This window comes from Aquarana catesbeiana, linkage group LG09, assembly GCF_042186555.1.
Source record: "Aquarana catesbeiana isolate 2022-GZ linkage group LG09, ASM4218655v1, whole genome shotgun sequence".
Lineage (NCBI taxonomy): Eukaryota > Metazoa > Chordata > Amphibia > Anura > Ranidae > Aquarana > Aquarana catesbeiana.
Genome location: NC_133332.1, coordinates 199,447,878 through 199,469,226, shown reverse-complemented (window position 1 = coordinate 199,469,226; position 21,349 = coordinate 199,447,878). Strand labels below are relative to the sequence as shown.

Sequence of the window (21,349 nt, the reverse complement as noted above, 5' to 3'; positions counted from 1 at the left end):
AATATATTTCCGGATAATACAGAGCCAGGGGACAGGCTGCACATGTTTAGTTTATTGTGTATTGCTAGTTTTTTTTTTCTTTCTTGGGAGGGTGCATGTGATCAGCACAAGCCCAATCAGAACTGTCCAGACAGAGGGTCAGAGGTCCTGCATCCTGATAAGACAGTCAGTGCAGAATGAAAATGCCTCCTACAAGCTATAACTGGACACTCATAGAAGTCACAAGACTGCTATATACTACTGATGAGAAAAGGTATTTACTAAAATAATTGCATATCCATGTTCTAGTGTATTGTGGGAGATGAGATATTGTGAATGTAGGGTCCTGGGTTTAGTAACACTTTAAGGAGCTTGTACAATCAGATTTAACATGTACTGTACAGTATGCATAAATCACAGCCCTGCCTTAAAATAACAGTCTACAGTGACAGATATTTTAGTTTTTAGACCCTTACCCTTCATTTGTGGCCTGACATGAAGAAACAAAGCCTGAATGACAAAAGTACAACACAAAGCTTAGAATATTTTAATGGTTGATAAAAAAACAAATCATAATGTGACATATGAAATGTAACACACAAAACCATTTCAGTGCAAATAGAAAGATCCTGTGTTTGAAGCATACAGTATAACATTTTACACAGGCACCACTCACATCTTTTTCCTTTACATATTTTTTATTAACAAGTTAGCTGAATATGTAAGCAGTGTTACCCCACTGAGGGGAAGGAAGCCAATCGATTCAGTTTTGCATTGTATGAAATATGGTGACCCCCCCAAATGTCATATTTAGGAGGGAGACACTGGGAATAAGTGCCTCTCACTACCCCTAATCTTTGTAAAGATGCTTATTATTGGAGAAGCACTTGGCTATAAATAAATACGCTAGAAATATTAACTATGTGATGAAAAACACTCAATTACTCCAGTGTTTAATGAATGGGAAGCAATCAAGACATCTAGAAATTCTGCTTACAGTGGAAGGAATCATGTAAAACGGGAGGTAGTTGCTGCCAGAGCTGGATCCGATCCCTCTACACAAGCAACACACCGTCATCTGCCGATGAATAACTACAAGCAGCGCCTGGTGCTTTACCTTATCCTTATTCCTTCATGATGGGTTCAGACTCCACTCACTCAGATGACATCACAGTCATAGGCGGAGCTTAGGTAAACGTTCCACAAGAAAATGATTTAAGGAAAATATCATTATTCCATTTCTCAGTGCAGTACATATTGTGGAAGAAAAAACAACAGGAATATAATACGCATAATAAATATTAATATAAATACAATAAGGGCATCTTCCTTACATTATTCATCTTTTCCACATTAGGCTCCATTCACACTAGCGCGTTTTTTGATGCATTTTGCATTTTGCAGAAATGCACGGGAATTTTTTAACATGGGTTCCTATGGAACATGTTCACATCAATGCCTTTTTGTTTCTCTGCATTTTTGGAAAGGGTCGGGGACTTTTTTTCATGCAAAAAGCAGCGTTTTGCATGTAATGGATTTCAATGGACAAGCATCAAAAACGCAAGTGCACCGTTTTTGCAGCGTTTTTGCAGCGTTTTTGATGCGTTTTTGCCGTTTTTTTTTTTTTTTAATTCTTTTTTAATTTTTTTTTTTAGACTGTAAAAAAAACTGTAAAAAAAAAAAAAAAAACGCAAAACGCAAATCGCGGCAAAAACGCGGCAAAAACGCTGCTCAAAAACGTGGCAAGCATGAAAAAAAAACCTCCAAAAACGCCCAAAAGCAACATGCATAGGTGTGAATCGAGCCTTATTCCTGACCATCCTGCATATCTATATATAAATCTACCAACAGCACATTCCTATATATAGAAATCCACAGACAGGGACACATGCAGCATTCAATATTTAGTCAGGACAATACTGAAGCCATCAAACAAATGGAATACATCACTTGTCAGCTTTCTTCATAGCTTTGGGCACTCAGCTCCAGGGACTCTCCGTTCGGACTCGGAGAATGATATATATTGACAGGATTGGCCAGGATTCCAGAAGACAGACTTGTACAGCAGTGCAAAGCCAAGGAATGATGTGGATTGTGTGGTAATCCATAGCAACCAGTTACAACATTCGGACCAGAGAAAGGTGGTTCTGGTTGCCATGGGTTACTGCATAGCGCTTTATTCCATAAAGCATCTGTAGAAACAGATTTACTGGCCTCACAAGACTAGAGGAAAGGACCCCATTCTGCCCATATCAACCAGACTCCAGCTGTCAGTTTTCTACAGCAGGTTAAAAGTTAAAGTAAACTTGTTATTGGTTAATATAGATGACTGGCACATCCCTCCCCTGGCAGCACCACTGACAGGCCATCTGAAGGTATTATACTCCACATCCAACATGTGCCCAGTAAGAGCAGAAGAGGTATATGCATTCCAACTCAGTTAGCAGTTTTGCAATCTGATTCTTCCTGTGTTAAAACCTGCACTGGGAGCATCTCGTTGTTATTGGAAACCCAAACTAAAACAGTGATATGTGCTCTTTACTAGTGGTAACACTTTGGAATGTAAGGTGCTTCCTGACCGTGAGGGTCTCAGCTCGTTCTGTAGGATATGAGGCGTAAAATATGCACCTTAGCATTTATCTAGGGTAGGTTGGTAAGAAGTTCCATCATGAATGCTGCAGCTTGTAGTCTGAAAGTTTACATGAAATGCTGCTGCGATGTGACAGCGGTGTATATGAGGTCAGATGCACATTGGTGTGGCGGTAATTGCTCAGTGCAGTTCTGTGTTCCAGCGTTCCTCTGCTGCACAGAATTCTCTTCTCCTCTGCTGTGTTCACATGGCTATGGCAGAGGTCAGCGAGTGCCTGCACTTGCTCATGAAGTGGTAAACCTTTAAATCGCCTTTGTGCTAAATAGAAGAAAGCCTCAATGAAGGCCTGGAGACACATACCTGCACAGAAGACAAATCACAGCAATCAAAATCGATCAATACCATTCCCCAGAGACCACTATCAGTCTCTCCCCATTCTCATCAATCATAGTGCCCCTACCCTATTTCCCCATTACTGGACAGAACAAATCCACTTTATACAGTCACAGCAATTCTCCCAATTTTTTTCTGGTATATGATGATACTGAGGCAGTAAAGGGTAGCTGGGAGTGAAGCCATAATAAAAATGTCCTCTGCTTCTGGGCTTCAAAACAAAGATAGTCAACCATTTGCTGAAATGAAGGAGGAAGTGTACCAGCTGGTGTCCACAGGTACCTCATCTCATTAAGTCTACTCTTCTACTAGAAAATAACTCATGTAAACATTCCCAGCAATGCTCCAACTGAACGTTAATTGAATGACCAAACAACATTTTTGAAGCCACCGCAGACCCCTTCATCAGGCTTCGGTGAACAAAGGGTCCTCATTGGCTCCAAAACTTAGCACAGATTATGCAATTGATCGATTACCCCATCAACATTTTTTGCAGTATTGTATTCGACAGCAGGAAGTTTTGCTGTCAGAATACAATAGCCACCAACAGTGAAAAAGATACCTGCCAGGCTGGTTGAACTGAAGTTTATCAATAGATTGACTCCAGTACAACCAGCCTGCCCAAAAGTTGGCCTAAAGATGGCCGTGCGACCTTGATACAGGAACACTTCCTTTATCAAGGTCGCATGGCCATAGTCCGCAGTCGCACACTCCCACTCCACCAGGAATCCAGAATCAACATGACTGCAGCCTGGTAGGAGATAGCACACAACCGCAGCGCAGGGAGTCGTTCAGCATAGCCTAATAAAGACGTGGATACACATCTATAGACCTTAGGCTGCAATACCAGAACCAACCACCGGCATGTTACACCTATAGGGTTCTAAGACCAACAGCAACCAATAGACGGCCCTACATCTACACACCATCTCTACGGTATTGAGAGTGCTGAGATGTAGAAAGAAACCCCTTACAGCAAAAGATAATTCGCCCGCAACACTACACCACCCATGTAGCGGCATACTACTCATCCAGCTTCCTACCTAGGGGGTCACTAGATCGCACCAATGCATGATCTATGGCATGAATGAGGTTATGGGCATGTCAATGCATAACACCATTGGACATCACGCACAAGCACCTTAATATGATTTTCCTAAACAGGATTTCACAAATCACTCTTAAGACTTTGTTTCATTAAGAACTGTTTTTTCACAAGAACTGTGACACTAAAACACTTTTGGAAGATTATTTGGAATTTATTCAGCACTATTTATGTATGCACTTTAGCATGCTTATTTGATCAGTTTATGTATATCAATATTTATTCATGCATGCACCTTCAGTAGGTTCATTTTTGTGGTTGCATATTAATATTATTCATTTATAGTGTGTCACATTTATATATATATTTTATATTTCACTGGATAATTTCTACATATTACTCCGTATTATTTAGGAGCACTTCACTTACATTGTCTACCCAGTGGTGGTATTGAGTATATACTTTATTTTTGGTCATTTGTATATATGTGTGTATCTGCAGGTATACATAAGTTTGGTATACTATAGTACAGATCTACATGGTGTAGCACACTTTAGCGCAGCACATTCTTTATTGTTTAGGAGATAGCACACAACCACAGCGCAGGGAGTCGTTCAGCATAGCCTAATAAGGACGTGGATACACATCTATAGACCTTTGGCTGCAATACCGGAACCAAACACCGGTATGTTACAACTTTAGGGTTCTAACACCAACAGCAACCAATAGACAGCCCTACATCTACACACCATCTCTACAGTATTTAGAGTGCAGAGATGTAGAAAGATACCCCTTACAGCGAAAGATAATTCGCCCGCAACACTACACCACCCATGTAAGGGTATACTACTCATCCAGCTTCCTATATCAGTATATGCAAACACGGAATATATTTGGCCCTTTAAGGCTCTGATGAAGAGGGTGACCCTTGAAACGCGTTAGGCAACTATTTGAATATCCCTTGTGTGGACAACATATATCAATCCATTAAATGTTTAACATTGATTTTACCTATATGTAGGAATACGTAGTATTTCCTTGTATATATCCTTTGTGTTTACAATAAATGCTTTGTTTCAACGATTCATGCAACAGGCCACGTGCCTTTACTTTTTCCTTTCACATTATGTTTCAGACTTCCCCTAGTTGGCATAGGCAGCGGGGCTTGCATGATTTTTCCATATACACAACACTAAGAAATACTACCACCCCTACTAAGGCCCTCTGCACCAGCACAGGAGAATATCTTTTTTGTAACCTGGTACACAGCAGGCACCATATACAATTGCGTAAGGACATTAAAGTTGGTCTCAATTACCAGAATGCTGCATGGGTAACTTATGTTTCTTTTAATAAAAGCTCACACCAGATCTCCAAATAAATGAACTGGCTTACTTCTGAGTGCTACATGCAGTTTTTCACACTAAATAAAAATATATCTGAAATAAAATTTGAGCATTGCGCATCTTGGAGGTTACTTCATTCATCTACTTGTAGTGCCTGTCACAAAGGCACAGGACACAGGGAGCATGCAGCACCCAGACCAGGCAGAAGAGCCACTGCTTTTTACAGGAGTCCAATAGATTGATGTGGCTTGGGCTTTGTATGACGACATGGGTTTATTTCCTATGACCGACATCTCTATCTAGTGGCCATTATGTAGTATTTTCTTGAAATAACTATCAGGAAAATAACATATAACTAGATGGGGCTGACAAACAGAGAAAATAAACCTATTAGGTGAATTACAATGATTAATTATGATGGCTGATCATGAATGCTTGAATTGTGAGTGAAGGCTTGGGACATTTGCATAGCAATTTTTTATATCGCATTGCATTTACAGCCCTAAGTCTGCTTATGTGCAGAATCACCAGGAATCGGCCTAGTTCAACACATTAGAGGGGCAAATAATCACCACTGTGGCAACAAATACTCCTACTCCCACTGGGCTGTTGTATGGAGATCTTATCACAGCTCAATATAAGTGACTGGAGAGACCCAAGAGGATAAAAGCAACACAGCAGAACAGCATTTATGGAGCTCCTCTAAGTATCGCACTGTCATCTTGTCACTGCTGAAGATGGAAGAGTCTTGGGCCATATGACACCTCTAAGTTTAGCACACCACCCACCTCTGACACATGAAACAGAAAGCACGTGAACAATTTTTTACTTCAATACACAGAAATTCTACATGGAAGAGAATACTGGGGACTCTGAGCCAAGATGTGAATGCTCTTGTCTTCAGTTTGGAGAAATCTTTTTGGCAATCAAATCTCAGAGCTTTCTGCAGCCAGCCGCTGAAAGAAGAAAAGCGACAATTCTGCACTTTAGGATTATTAAGTGTCTGAAATAAAACATAAGAGGCAGTTGATGATCCCTTAAGGTGAATTATGGCGCTTTCCAACACTAAATATGTTTTTCAGGACTCTCTCTGAGATATTTATCTGACAAACTTCGGGTCCTCCACTGCACAACTGGCAATTTAATACAATTAACTATGTCTCATTCACACAGACAAGCAGCGATAGAACATGGGGTTCAAGGCTTCTTCACTATATTTTTCTATAAATAAGCACAAGATGCCAGGACAGACCTAGAGGAAACAGACTCATATGGAATATGTGATGTATAGGCTTTAGTAAGATGGCGTCCACGGTCAGAAAGTCAGCTGCAGAACTAGTTATAAGTGGTCCAGTAGCACAATACATCCACTTAATGTTGGAAAGGTAGTAAAAGTTATATTTCAGCGTATACAGTTTGTCACATCTTTCATAAGAAACAGCATTTGTAAACTCTACTTCCTGGTCTGTGCCATCAGTATAGTCACCATTATTTAAACTAACTTTAGCCAATCTGAAGTATTATTTATATCATGGGATGGTGTAAGGTGTACAGCACACAAGTTCAGGTTAGTGAATAAATAAAAGTAAAATTGGTGCCAACCTAGACACAAGGACTCAAAAAATCTAAATGTGCAGCTGCCCCTTTAAGTGTTCACTTTGTGAATAAGATGGACTCTTACAGGCAATACAATATATAACTTGGTATCTTTGATAACTTGGAGTATCATCCGTTTTCTAATAGTAGTAGATGGGATCAACACACATGGAAGCTTCCTGATGACGCTAGTATGCAAAATGCATCCGCCATCCGCAATCAGGGCTGGATTTCCCACAAGGCCACCGAGGCCAGGCCTCGGGGCGGCAGTGGTGCAGGGGCGGCGCCACATGTGCTGCCCACAAATCGGCGCTGAAAATCCCCACTATCTGTCACAGACAGTCATCAGACAGCCGGCATGAGCAGCACGCACATGCAGTGCCAGTGCTGCTTTTTATTTGATCAAGGAGTGGGCCGCGGATGGGTGGGGCCTTGAGCTCCACTGACGATATGGCCCCGCCCCTCGCTATGCTGCCTGCAAGCAAGCGTGATCGGGCTCGGAGGAACAGAGGCCTTGGTAGGAGGAGTCTGACCGTGGCGCGGAGTGGAGTGGGGTCAAGTGAAACTAGCAGCAGCAGTGTGGAAGAATTGATCAGATTCGAAACTGAGCTGGCCAGGAGGACAAGGTAGGTCTTCTTTCTCCTCCCCTGGCTCCCGCACCCCATATGTAGAACTGGAAAAGTTTTAAAATTTTATGGGAACACTGGCTGCATTTGATGGGCACACTGGCAGCATATGATGGGCACACTGGCAGTGTTTGATGGCAGTGTGGCAGCGTTTAATGGGCAAAGTGACAGCGTTTAATGGGCACAGTGGCAGCTTTTGATGGGCACAGTGGCAGCTTTTGATGGGCACAGCGGCAGCATTTGAGGGCACAGTGGCAGCGGAGCATTACCCTCCTCTGCGCCGACTGCGTGGCTGGGAGCGGGGGTCTCTGAGACTGTGACCAGGGACGTGACTCTTGATGTGAGGAGAAGAGACAAGTCACGAGTCACGAGAGTCAATTAAAGTCAGTTATTTTCAGTGTTCTCGTGTGTGGAGATATGTTTTTAATTGATCTATTGTAGCAGTCATCGAAAAAGGACGATAATGGTGGTGTGTGTGTGTGTGGGGGGGCGGCATTGAAGGACCCGGCCTTGGGGCGGCAAAGGGAGTAAATCCGGGCCTGTCCGCAATGTCACTTTCTGTCGGGTTTGGTTAGCAAGTCTATCAGCTGGAAGCAATGCCGTCTTGTCCGAGTGCCAGGTGGATTATCTTTTAAACCAGGCTGTTTATGTTGGTGCTGACCTGAGCTTTCTACTTTTATTAAAACGTAAAAAACTATTTTGGAATTCTTTTTTTTCTGGGTCTGGGCTGTGGGAGAGAGAAAGAAGGTGACTGAGAGATCAGTGGCTGTCTCACTTCCATAAAGCACTATGTGTGTGGATCCCATCTACTACCATTAGAAAACGGGTGATACCCCAAGTTATCATGTATTGTATTGCTGGTAAGAGCCCATCTTGTTCACACAGTGATGGAGCACAAATTTAAGCTTTTGAGCACTATTCTATTAGGAGACATGGTGATTGGAGTTTTATATGACTGTTTTATATGGACTTTTTCATATTTTTTATTTAAGACTTTTTTACATTATGTGGACTGTGTTTGTTCAAATTAATTGAGATGGGTTATTGATGTTTTTTGTTTCTAATGTTGTGTGTGAGTGCCTTACTTTTATTTACACTTTTTTCAAGTTCAGGTTAGTACATGGGCAGATTGTAATCTAAAATATCAGATGGAGAACTTCAGACTCATAGATGCATAACTAAAGTGGACATTATATTCCCAGAAGAAGTAGTTTACGGATGAATAATTAGCTGCTTGTACGATGGCTCTCCCCACTGCCTGCAAGGTGGCACCTCCCAAAGCCTGCATGATGGTGCCTGTAAGACAGTCCTTTCTGTTACCTGCATGATAGTACCTGGGTGTGTCAAGTAGGAAAAACAATGTACTTAGTCTCTTGATGGTGGCTGTGGTGTAGTTTGCCTCTTCCTGACGTACCTTTCCTCCCTACTGGGCCCAGCACACTCTACAGCCACAGTCAGATATTGATTTGCCATGGGAGTAAATACAGGGTAAATATGCTGCAACAGTGCTAAAGCCAGAAGATTTACAGAACAATGTGCATCCTGCTAGATCGAAGATAGTGAGCACTGCAAAATGTTCTGTCTAGAACCGATGCTTGGCAGTGGTCAGTGTGCCTGTATCACCAACTGCCCACTAATCTATGGCTGCCTAGCAAATGCAACCTGTGATGATGGGATCAGATAGACAAGCACCAACTGATGTGTTTTCATTTGGTTGCAGAATGATTTCCTGTTTTTTATACCAGAATCCTTTAAATAATATGCTGTTGAGTGATATCTTGGAATGTGCGGGGGCTCAATTCCAAACTCAAAAGATCCCTTGTGTTTTCATATTTGAAAAAATATCACCCGCACATTTGCTTACTCCAGGAAACCCATCTTACGGGCTCCAGAATACTCTCCCTTAAGAAGCCATGGGTGGGATCATATTTCCATTCCACCTATTCCTCCCATTCCCGGGGAGTTAGTGTTCTTGTACATAAGGCGCTCCCCTTTGTGCTTCTGGACCTTCGCCTAGACCCGGACGGGCAATATGTAATCATACACGCATTGTGTGACAGAGTGGAAATGTTAATAGTGGGTTTATATGTACCACCACAGGCCAAGATGACGATACTGCATAAAATCCAAACTATTATCGCCAGCTACCCCACCCCCAATATATTTATAGCAGGTGATTTTAACATGACTCCCAATCCCAGTGCTGATAAATTACGCCCAGGTCAGACGACCGACACAGCGTTGTCCCGTTGGGCAGAAGTATATGGCCTTTATGATACGTGGAGATGGAAAAATCCACAGGGTAGACAATTTTCATGTCACTCTGCTACCCACGCGACATTATCGCGCATTGACTTAATTTGTGTTACCGATCCCCTGTTATCCCGGGTGACAGCTGTTTCCCTTTTGCCGCGTGGCATATCGGACCATACCCCAGTCATGCTGGATCTCTCTACGGGCTCGGCAGCTAGTGAGGGCCTGTGGAGACTCTCCAGATACTGGATCGCAGATGAGAAAATGGAACCGCTAATGTTAATGGAAATTGGGGAATACTGGACACATAATGATCAATCAGCCTCTCCACCAATGGTATGGGATGCATTTAAAGCGTATGCCAGGGGTAGGTACCAGTTTAATATTTCTAAAATTAGGAAAGAGTCGAGACCGGAACTCTCGACGGCCGAAAAACGGGCACTAAGACTGGAGGCTCAATACACAGCCTCACCCGACCAGGGCACACACTCCGATATGCTCACCGCATATAGGGAAGTGGCGCTCATTCGTGCAGCCTCTTGCCGACGTTTCCTCCTTGCCCAGACTCAGCGCATATTTGAGCAGGGCGAGCGATCGGGTAGATTACTGGCCTGGTTGGCAACAGAACGGGCTGGAAGCTCCTGTATTGCGAATATTAGGGATGAGGATGATACTTTGCTCTCTGATCCCGTGCATATCAATGCGAGATTCGAGAGGTATTATCAGCAACTCTACACATCCAGAGCAACATACTCCCTTGAGGAGTTAAATTAGTTTCTCCTAAAGATAGACTTCCCTACCCTAACAACAGAGGCGAGTCAGGCACTTGAAGCTCCCATAACACTGAAAGAAGTCCAGAGAGCCATTAAGTCACTTCAGGCGGGCAAGACGCCGGGTCCTGACGGACTACCCACGGAGTTTTACAAATCCAATTTGGATATAATAGGTCCCCATTTCCACTCTAAACTCACTAAAGCACTGACTCAGCAATGTCTCCCGCCCTCAATGATGGAGGCGGTGATCATTGTCATTCCAAAACCTGGGAAAGACCCGGAACTGTGCTCGTCCTACCGGCCCATTTCTCTATTAAACGTGGATGCCAAAATCCTTACTAAGATTTTGTCGGGTAGGTTGAATTCGGTGATACCCTCCCTAATACATGGCGACCAGACCGGGTTTATGCCGGGAAAGGGCACGGATATAAATATCCGCAGACTCCATACTAACATAGCGTTACCCCGAGATCCTAATGTAAGTGGAGCGGTGGCCTCGCTAGACGCCGAGAAGGCCTTCAACTCGGTTGAGTGGGCTTTTCTATGGGAGGTAATGTCTAAATTTGGATTCGGAACTAAATTTATTAGCTGGGTCAAATTATTTTACAAAGCACCCACGGCTTGGGTACGTGCGGGTGGTCTCCTCTCTCCTCCCTTTCACCTCTGCAGAGGGACAAGGCAAGGATGTCCACTGTCCCCAGGGCTATTCGCCCTGGCCATTGAACCTATGGCTATATTACTCCGCTCGGCTTCTGAGGTGAGGGGATTAGAGATAGGGCCACTGGTCGAACGAATTTCGTTGTACGTGGACAATACGCTTTTATACCTCGGCGATGATGCCCATTCTCTAGTTGCGGCTCTTGAAATTATAGATTGTTATGGAGGTTTCTCTGGAGTCAAAATTAATTGGAGCAAGTCTAGCCTCTTCAGTCTTTCTGATACTAACCCCCCCACAACTGACCTGACCTAACTTCGAAGAGTCACCCAGTTTAGATATCTTGGTATTGAGATACGCAAGGACCTAACCCAATATCTGACGAACAACTTATACCCAATCCTCCAAAACCTTATTGCGAAATGTCAGGCCTGGAAAACGCTTCCATTAACACCAGTATAAAGGGTGAACCTATTAAAAATGACGTTCCTCCCTAAGTTCTTATATATTTTTAGGAACACCCTGGTTCCAATCTCTGTCTCTTTTTTCCACAAACTAGACGGGGTAATCACCTCTTTTATATGGGGAGGGAAAACTCCAAGACTAGCGAAAGCCAAGGTACAACTTCCCCTATCTTCTGGAGGCCTGGCGCTACCATGCTTCCAGAAATATTACTGGGCGGCAGTGCTGGTCACTGTTCGCTGGTGTTTCAAACAGACTAGATCAAACCCTGCGGTAAATCTTGAAGCAGCCATAATGGGTTCCTACTCAGCCCTCACGAACGTTGTCTATAGAGGAGTAAAGGCCAGTTCACATATAACTTTACCAATGCGCACCACAATACAAGTATGGGATAAAGTCACTGCAGCCATAGCCAAACAGGATACTATCTCCCCTCACACCCCATTATGGGGCAACCCCAAACTTTCACAGTTTAGATCCATCCCAGACCCCAGTATATGGGCTAAATTTGGGATAGTAAAGATTAAGCAGATTATGCCTAACGAGAAATTACTCCCATTCCCAGAACTCAAAACGACCTATCAGCTTCCTTCGTGGATGCTATTTCGGTATCTCCAGCTGAAGCATGCTACGCAAGCACAATTCCCCAGAGTAGTCATAGTGGTATCAAATATGGTGGAAAGCTTCCTTACCTCACGGGGGGTAGACAAGATACTGTCTTCCATATACCTACACCTTACCTGCGGAGACGCAGAGAAGAACCCATATCTACAGATGTGGAAGACAGATTTCACTGATCTTTCTGACGAACAATGGGAAATAGCAGTTCAAAATTATATACCGACAGTGATCTCTGCGAGGGATAGATTTATCCAACTCAAGTTCATACACAGGGCTTATTATACGCCACAAAGTCTAGCTCGGATATATCCTACGCAATCAGAACAATGCACAAAATGTCAGCAGTCGGTGGGGACGTTTTATCATGTCATTTGGGAGTGTCCTGTCATCCAGGAGTATTGGAGGAAAGTGGTTGAGGAAATTAATAATGTCACAAATTTTTCTGTACCCTTGGATCCTAGAATCCTTCTCCTGGGAATTACAGAATTGATAACTCATTCCATGAATGCCAAATTATTATTATTTTATTTATGCTTTTACGCCAGAAAAGCTCTCCTCCAACAATGGAAACTAGCGACTCCCCCCACGGTGACTCAGTGGTGTGCCCTGGTTGAGGCGTTGCTACCCTTATACAAACTGACCTATATGGGCCGCAAGTGCCCCCAAAAATTTGACAAGGTGTGGAAACCATGGGTGACTACTAGATCATTTTCGATTTGAGACGGCCAATGAAGATAGCTCAATAACCAATGGTACTGCTGGGTACATGGGTTGACTGTCCAGTCCTTGAAATGTAGATAAAAACTAAGTAATGGGGATAGTTCTTGCTTGCCTAACTTCCCTGGGTTGCAACGTTATGCCAGTATCAATGAGATAGGAACCACCGGGACCTATAAGTGAAGCCCTCTTTTTCCCCTTAAAACCTCATATGATTGCTGAGCCTTTCTTCTAATGTGCTCCCAACTAACGGGTTTAATTGATTTGTCATGGTCAAGTATACGCCTAGGATGACACAATAGTATAACTGGGTCCAATGTAGTCCCCTTTCCTCTTTCCACTCCTCCCCATCAATCAATTATATTGTTAGTTTTTTTATGCCAGCACAATTGTAAGGTAGGAATACCATGCTCAGTCTAATACTCCGGATTAGAATTGTATAGCATCATTAACTTTCATTCGACTTATTCAACTGTGATTTATTACTTTTAGATAGGATACATTGCTATGATGTACTTATGATGTACCATGTTTTGTTTTCTTTTGTATTATTTTTGTTTTTGTTATCAATAAAAACTTTTCTGTTAAAAAAAAAAATAATATGCTGTTAATAAGCAAAATAAATAGTGCAATATCCATGGAATCTGTAAACACGAAGTGTATACCTCTTAGAGATTCCAGGATAAATCACTGTCTCTTGCTCCACTTCTCGGACACAGAATAAGATAAAACTAGGATGGGGTAGTCACCCTTTGTTTCACATCCTAAGATCTGTCGCTTTGTTTTCAAGACACTACCGTTATCTTGTAAGAGGTTTAATCAATGTTTACATGCACAATGTTATTTCATGTTGTCTTTCTCAAGTGGCTATTGAAGTTTGTTAATGTCCCATGGACGAGAAAAATGAAGCAGCATATTAGTGGAGTAATCAGATGCCATCACAATGCTGCCAATCCTCAGAAACATTACATTTTAATAGCAGCATTGTGGTTTTTATTCAATGTACAACATCCCATGTAGCATGAATCCAGAGAGGACTAGAAATGCCTCTTGGTAACAGCAATGAAACCAAACTAAAAAAAAAAAAAAAAAAGACAGTTCATAGAGTATACTCCTCAAAAACTCTTGAAGATATACTCAACTCAATCTGATAGATGCCCTAAATGTGCTAATCAACTGGGTACATTCTTACATGTTGTATGGTCATGTCCTCTCATCCAGCAGTTTTGGACAGAAGTGGTGAACACAATAAATTCTGTAGGAAATCTAACCATAGGCATGGACCCTACTATCTTCCTTATGGGCATTTGTGATACTGTTATGTCCAACACCCATAAACAGTTGTTCATATTCTATGCCACACTTTACGCTAGAAAGGCTATCCTAACAAAACTGAAGCAGCCTGTATCCCTTTCGGTCTCACAATGGAGAACTGATTGATTCAACTCTCACACTTTATAAACCTACATATATGAGTCTTAAATGTCCAAAAAAAAAATTGAAAAAATATGGGGAACCTGGGTTAAGAGCAAGAGATCTAACACATTTGGTGGTCCTCTATATAAGAGACTTAAATACTAGACAATATATTTGTGTTTCCCCCTTCTCCCCCCCCCCTCCACTTCCCCCTCTTCCATTCTACCCCAGGGGTAAACATACTGTTAATCAATACCAAATAACAACCTGACCTAGCTATTGTATCAAAGTTCTTTCCAAATGTCTTACACCAACTAATGTGGTAAAATAGACCGGAGATGTATCCTGTCTATTACATTGGAATGTACTATGTGCCTTAATGTTCAATTTTCTTTTGTATACATTGTTTATTTCTCATTTGGAGATAAAAAAAAAAAAAAAATTATTTAACAGAAAAGTACAGTACAGGACACAGGTAAAGTATTCAAAGATACTGGGTTATAGGCTCATGCTTTCAGGTGATTGGACACTGCCAAGCTTTTGAGGACACACCCCCTGAGCGCCTCCCCTATAACTATACCCCACTCTGTGAGCCCTCAGTTTTGTAGCAAGCAATGCAGAGTAACTCTAAGATATGGAATTTGCAGAAAAGTCTAAACTACTCTTATCTAAATCATACAGCACATGACACATGCAAAGTATTCAAAGATCTTGGGACATCCCCCAAGCAGTGAATGAGAAGAGTGGACACAACTGTGCCAACAGATCTAACAACAATGGTCAACAGACTTAAATTCAGAGTGCCGGTACAACAACCTTGCAGCCAAAAGCTGCATCCACAGAAGACTGAACATGAATAAAGTACCAGGTTGTGACCTTAGACAGCTGGGCCAAAGAGGCCTGGTGCCGAAATGCCCAGAAAACTCCTACCGATCAGGTGGAATGAGGGTGTAAATGTGCAGGAGGAGATTTGTCCTTGAGAGTGTAAGCTTTAGGGCTCATGCACACTGGATGTTATAAAAACGCCAGTAATGTTAGCTGTAGAAAGCTGTAGCTGTAGAAAGTTTTGCAGTAGCGTTTTTCAGCGTTGTAATCAGATTTCTTATCAATCTCGCGATGATGGTTTTCGAAAGCTGAGTGTCTCTTGCGAGGTCCTGAGGACAGGACAAATAGGGAATCAGTTTGTCTGATCGAAGCTGTAGCTTTGGGATAGACACTAATGGCTCTGACTATGTCAAGACAATGAAGAGAGATTTCCCTTGGATGCTTTGGAGTAGGGTTTAAGGATGGTGGGATTATGTCCTTATTGAGGTGGAAGACCTTGGCTGAGAGCTGTTCTTTTAAAGTGCTTGGGGCCAAGGTCTGTTACTACCTTGGTTGAAACCTGTCGAGAGCGCTTAGGGCCAAGTTTTGGTCAAGACCTGAATATAGCAAGGTCGAAATGTGAGGCACAGAGGGAAAGAAGGATTTTCAGGAATAACAGACCCCAAGGCCCATCTATCTTTTAAGACCCGGGCTTCAACAGCGATACCGTTAAAGCCAGAGACTGGCCAGTCAGAGACTTGACATAGCAGAATCATAGATTTCCTGTCTTTTTCTATCTTTTTGAACATATGAGGCAGAATGTGAACTGCAGGGAAGGAGAAAATTAGCCTGAACTGAGACCAAGGAACTAAAAAGGCTTTTGAGGCTAGAGTTAGAGGCTCCTTGGTCCTGGCTGCAAACAGAGGAGGTTTGTTGTTGAATCTGAAGGCTAGGATATCTACATTCAGATTTCCCTGTTTCTGACATATTAGATTAAATATGTCTAGGTGAAAGGCCCATTCCCCTTGATCCAGGGCTCAGGTAGTGTCAAGTCTAGTGTGAGGCCGGGTTGCTGAGAGTTTGAAAGTTAGTCTGAATGGATTTTATCCTGTCTTGAACTGCTGGAACTGAGGTCTCTGGAATGACATTAGGTAGAAATGAAGGATGGAACCCATAGTTGGCCCAAAACGGTGATTGATCGGTGGTTGAGTGTACTGAGTTGTTGTATGCGAACTCCGCACAGGGGAGTAACAAGGACCAGTCATCCTGGGAAGTGGAGCAAAAACAGCGTAAATATTGTTCTAAGGTCTGATTAGTCCTTTCAGTATGACCGTTGCTCTGGGGGTGATAGGCAGAGGATAGGCAAACTTCAATAGACAAAACTTTGCAGAGCTCTTTCCAAAATCGGGAAGTAAATTGGACCCCTCTATCAGACACAATGCTGTCAGGAAGGCCGTGAAGTATGACTATCTCTCTTATGAAGGCCTTTGCTGTGTCTGCAGCGGAAGGAGTACCTATCATAGGCACGAAGTGTGACATCTTGGACAGACGGTCTACAACAACTAGAATCGTTGTGAATCTTTCAGAGGGTGGCAGCTCTACTATGAAGTCCATAGATATATTCCTCCATAGTTGTTCTGGTACTGGCAAAGGACGTAGCAGACCCCAAGACTTAATGTTGGACCCCTTGTTTCGCTGGCAGGTAGTGCAGGAGCTTACATACTTTTTGCAATCAGTTTTCAAGGTAGACCACCAAAAGGATCGCTGAATAAGATCCATAGTTTTCCGTACACCGAAGTGGCCAGCAAGTTGATGATCATGTAAAGTTTGTAAGTTCCTGGCATTGGAGGGAGGCCTGTTCAAGAGAAGACCTTAGATCAGGTTGAATCAAAAGAAAGTTCTGTGGAGACAAGATCGTACTGGATGTTGTTTCTTCTGGGGTATCAGGAAACATTCGGGATAAAGTTTCGGCATTGCCGTTCTTGGAGCCAGGGAGGTAGGTGATGTGAAAGTTGAATTGTGAAAAGAACAGAGCCCAGCGAGCTTGACGGGGTCTCAGGCGTTTGGCAGTGCGGAGGTACTCGAGGTTTCTGTGATCGGTGAATATCATTATTGGGTGCGTGGCTCCCTCAAGAAGGTATCCCCACTCTTCTAAGGCTGTCTTAATGGCCAGAAGCTCACGATCACCTACGTCATAATTCCTCTCGGGCTGGCTCATTTTCCGGGAGGAGAAGGCCACAGGGTGAAGCAGCGACTTGGGTCCCAGGCGTTGTGAAAGTACTGCTCCTGTAGCTACCTCTGAGGCATCGACCTCTAAAATATAGGGCAGGGCAGGATCAGGGTGTCGAAGAATTGGTGCAGAAGTAAACAAAGACTTCAGTTTCTCAAAGGCAGATTGGGCTTCGGAGGACCACAGGAAGCGAACATGTAGGCGGGTTACTTGGGTTATGGGCGAGATGATGGAAGAAAAGTTCCTTATAAACCTTCTATAGAAGCTTGCAAACCCTACAAACCTTTGTACACCCTTCTTGCCTGACGGAGTTTGCCAGTCTAGGATTGCCTGCACTTTCTGTGGATCCATAGATACACCACCGGTAGAGATGATGAGCCCTAGGAATTTTATGGATTTCTTTTCAAAGTCACACTTTTCTGCTTTCGTGTAAAGTCCATGTTTTCTTAGTGTGAGTAATACTGTCTTTACGTGAGTCCGATGGAGCTCCAAGGTGGTTGAGAAGATAAGGATGTCATCCAGATAGATGATGACGAAGTAGTCAAGATATTCCGGAAGATGTTGTTTACGAAGTGCTGGAAAGTAGGCGGGGCATTACAGAGCCCAAACGGCATCACCAAATACTGAAAGTGCCCGAACCCCGTTCTGAATGCCGTCTTCCACTCATCGCCCTCATGGATGCGAACGAGGTTGTAGGCACCCCGGAGGTCGAGTTTGGTGAACACTTGGGCTGAACGAAGTCTCTGGAAGAGTTCGGGGACCAGTGGGAGTGGATATCGGTTCTTTATGGTGATTTTATTTAATTCCCTATAGTCCACACATGGTCTTAGAGTCTTATCTTTTTTTTGACAAAGAAAATGCCGGCACCGGCAGGAGAAGAAGAAGGACGGATGAAGCCCTTTGCCAAATTTTCGTCTATGTACTGTCGTAGTGTCCCCAATTTCACTTCAGAGAGGGGAAATATACGCCCAAATGGAACTTCGGCCCCTGGAAGCAGCTCGATAGGACAATCATATGGCCGAAGTGGTGGTAGAACATCTGCCTTTTTCTTATCAAAAACGTCCAGGAATTCATGGTACGCCTGGGGTACATCCTGGTTAGTGGAGGATACCGACTGGTGGTATCTCTGGATTCAGGGATTCAGGGATGAGGCAATGTTGTTGGCAATAGGGGGAAGTGAACAGGACTTCCTTCTTGATCCAATCGATCTGGGGGTTATGGGCTTGGAGCCAAGGGATACCCAAGATAATTGGAGACATAGGTGAACTCAAAAAGTCAAAACGTATGAATTCCCGATGGCCATTGGGAGAGGTAATAAGGAGAGGAGAAGTCTCTTGAGTAACAAGGCCGGAGTTAGGTATGGTGCCATCTGCTAAACGGACTTCCAGACCCCGTTTCTTGTGGAGGAGGGGCAACCTAAGGTTCCTTGCCAGGTTCAAGTCCATGAAGCAACTGCACGCTCCAGAGTCGATTATAGCCTGGAGCCGGATCTCTTCTTCTCCCAACTGCAGTGAAATGGGAAGAACGAGTTGTGAGGGAGAAGTCCCGGAAACCTGGAAATATGCTGGAGAGTAGGTAGGTGGCTTCTTGAACTTCCTGGGACAGTCGCATAGAAAATGTCCATTTCCTCCACAATAGAGGCAAAGATTGGCTAGGATATGATGAGGATCAGGAGTTAGTGCGGAACGTAACAGGCCAATCTGCTTGGGAACTGATCCAAAGGTGGGTGTACTGGCGGGTCTGCAGGTTTGTGATCGTTCGGACTGTCTCTCCCGCAAACGTCGATCCAGTTGGATGAATAATTGGATGAGACCCTCAAGTGTAGTGGGAATCTCAATCCTGGCCAACTCATCCTTGAAGGATTCGGAGAGTCCTAGGCGGAACTGGTGTAGTAAAGCTGCCTCATTCCAGGCTGTGTCTGCGGACCACCGCCGGAAGTCCAAGGTATAGTCCTCTACTGGTCACCTACCCTGCTGCAGTGAGTGCAGAGTGGCTTCAGTGGTGGCAGTACGCTGGGGAGCCTCGTAAAGTTGTGCCATAGCTGCCAGAAATGCATCCACCGTGCAAATGACTGGACTCTTTTGTTCCCATAAGTTATGGGCCCAGGCCTGAGGTTCATCGGACAGCAAAGAGATGAGGAATCCGAATTTAACAGTCTCTAAAGCAAAAGTCCGGGGTTGCAGGGCTAGGTACAATAGGCAGGCAGTCTTGAATGATCTGAACTTTTTCCGGTCTCCGGAGAATCGCTCCAGAACGGGAACTCAGGGTTCTGGAGGCGGAAACATCATCAAGGGAGCCACAGAGGATTGTTTGTGAGCAGGTGACTCTGACAGGTGTTGCAACTTATCCGTTAGTTGCAGATAACCTTCCTGTAATTTCTGAACTGCTTGGGTCAGAGTGGTGGCTTGTTGGCACAAAGTCTCTAATGGGGACGCACCTCCGCCGGCCTCAGTCATGGCTGGATTATACTGTCAAGTCTGTAGTGTGAGGCCGGGTTGCTGAGAGGGCGCCCCTTGCGGCTGAGTGCAGTGCGTCCCTGGATTTGGGTACAGGGAATGCGATGCACAGAAGTGCACGGGTTGCCAGGGATACTGCAAGCTGGCTGGTTGGCTGTAAGTAGCTAGAGTGTGTTGTGGCAGCCGTGCGGAGAGAAGTCTTGAACGGTAACAGCAGGGTAAACTTGGAACAGGGTCCGCAGCCAGGCCAGGGGTCAGATACCAAAAGACAGTCCGAGAGAGGTACAGGAACAAGCCAGGTCATATACAGAGGGCAGAAGATCGGAGAGTAGTCAGCCAAGCCGAGGTCAGAGCGAGGAGATAAACAGAAACACAGGTCAAGCCAAGCAGAGGTCAAGCAGGGGTCTTCAGAGTATACAAGGCACAGGAACACAGGAGCTGTTTGATAATCCAGCAAACTGCAAGTGTCAGTGGCAGGTTTAAATAGGCCGGAGGGGTGTGCCCACAAGATCAGGGCGTGCTCACTAGACTCGCCTGCCACCATGACGGTTACTGGCGGAATTGCCCACAACACGGCCATTTCCCTGACAGGTAGTATGCTTCCCAGTTTTCTACTTCTGGGATGTGGACTGCAGAGATCACTGGACAGCGAGTTTCCATCCATGAAATTATCTGGCTTGCTCCTTCAAGGCTGCATGGTTCCTGGAGCCCCCTTGATGGTAGATGTAGGCCACAGCTGTGGCATTGTCTGACTGCATCCTGATTGGGTGCCCTTGCAGAAGGGGGTAAAATGTTGCAGAGCCATTCAAACTTCTCTAACCTCCAGGATGTTGATAAGGGGCTTGATTTCCATTGGTGTTCACGTTGCCTGGACCTTGAGGGACTGGAACATTCCTCCCCAGCCTGAAAGACTGGCATCTGTTTTTTCACTTAGCAGCGATAGGGAAGGAAAGACTTTCCTATTGTTAGGGATGGGCTTGAAATGCACTTCCTGGTTTCCTTGCTTGGCTGGACAGGAGCATGGGCAGGCTGAGAGTGCAGGCCTGTTCCAGGTCGCCAGGATGTTGTGCTGGAGAGTTCTTGAATGAATCTGGGCAAATAGTACAGCCTCAAAAGGAGGCTACCATGAAGCCTTGAATTCTAATGGTGAAAACCCATCATGGAATGTCTTATTTACTTCAGTTCTCGAGTGTGTGCCCTGACAGAAAGAATTCTCTTCTCTGGAAAGAAAAATCTTGCTTGGGATGTGTCCAGGACCAGACCCAAGTTTTCCAGACAAAGAGAAGACTCAACTATAAGCCTGGAGCATCTGAATTGTCCTATGGGCATTTGCTGACAGTTGAATGGCATAGAAGGCCTAGGAGAAGGTAATTTAAGATGTGACCTG

At 44.0% G+C, this 21,349-nt stretch overlaps 1 protein-coding gene across 3 annotated transcripts in view; it reads right to left on the bottom strand.

Annotated features, from left to right (window-relative positions):
• Window positions 1–503: 503 nt before the first annotated feature.
• Window positions 504–21,349, bottom strand: part of TTLL11 (tubulin tyrosine ligase like 11) — a 254,643-nt gene continuing 233,797 nt past the window's right edge. For 2 of the 3 annotated variants that reach the window (XM_073599526.1, XM_073599528.1), the window contains one exon: window positions 504–2,929. In XM_073599526.1, the coding sequence (XP_073455627.1) occupies window positions 2,646–2,929 (284 nt within the window). In that variant the 3' untranslated portion in view covers window positions 504–2,645. The remainder of the gene's footprint in view (window positions 2,930–21,349) is intronic. The other variant, XM_073599527.1, reaches the window with a different exon arrangement.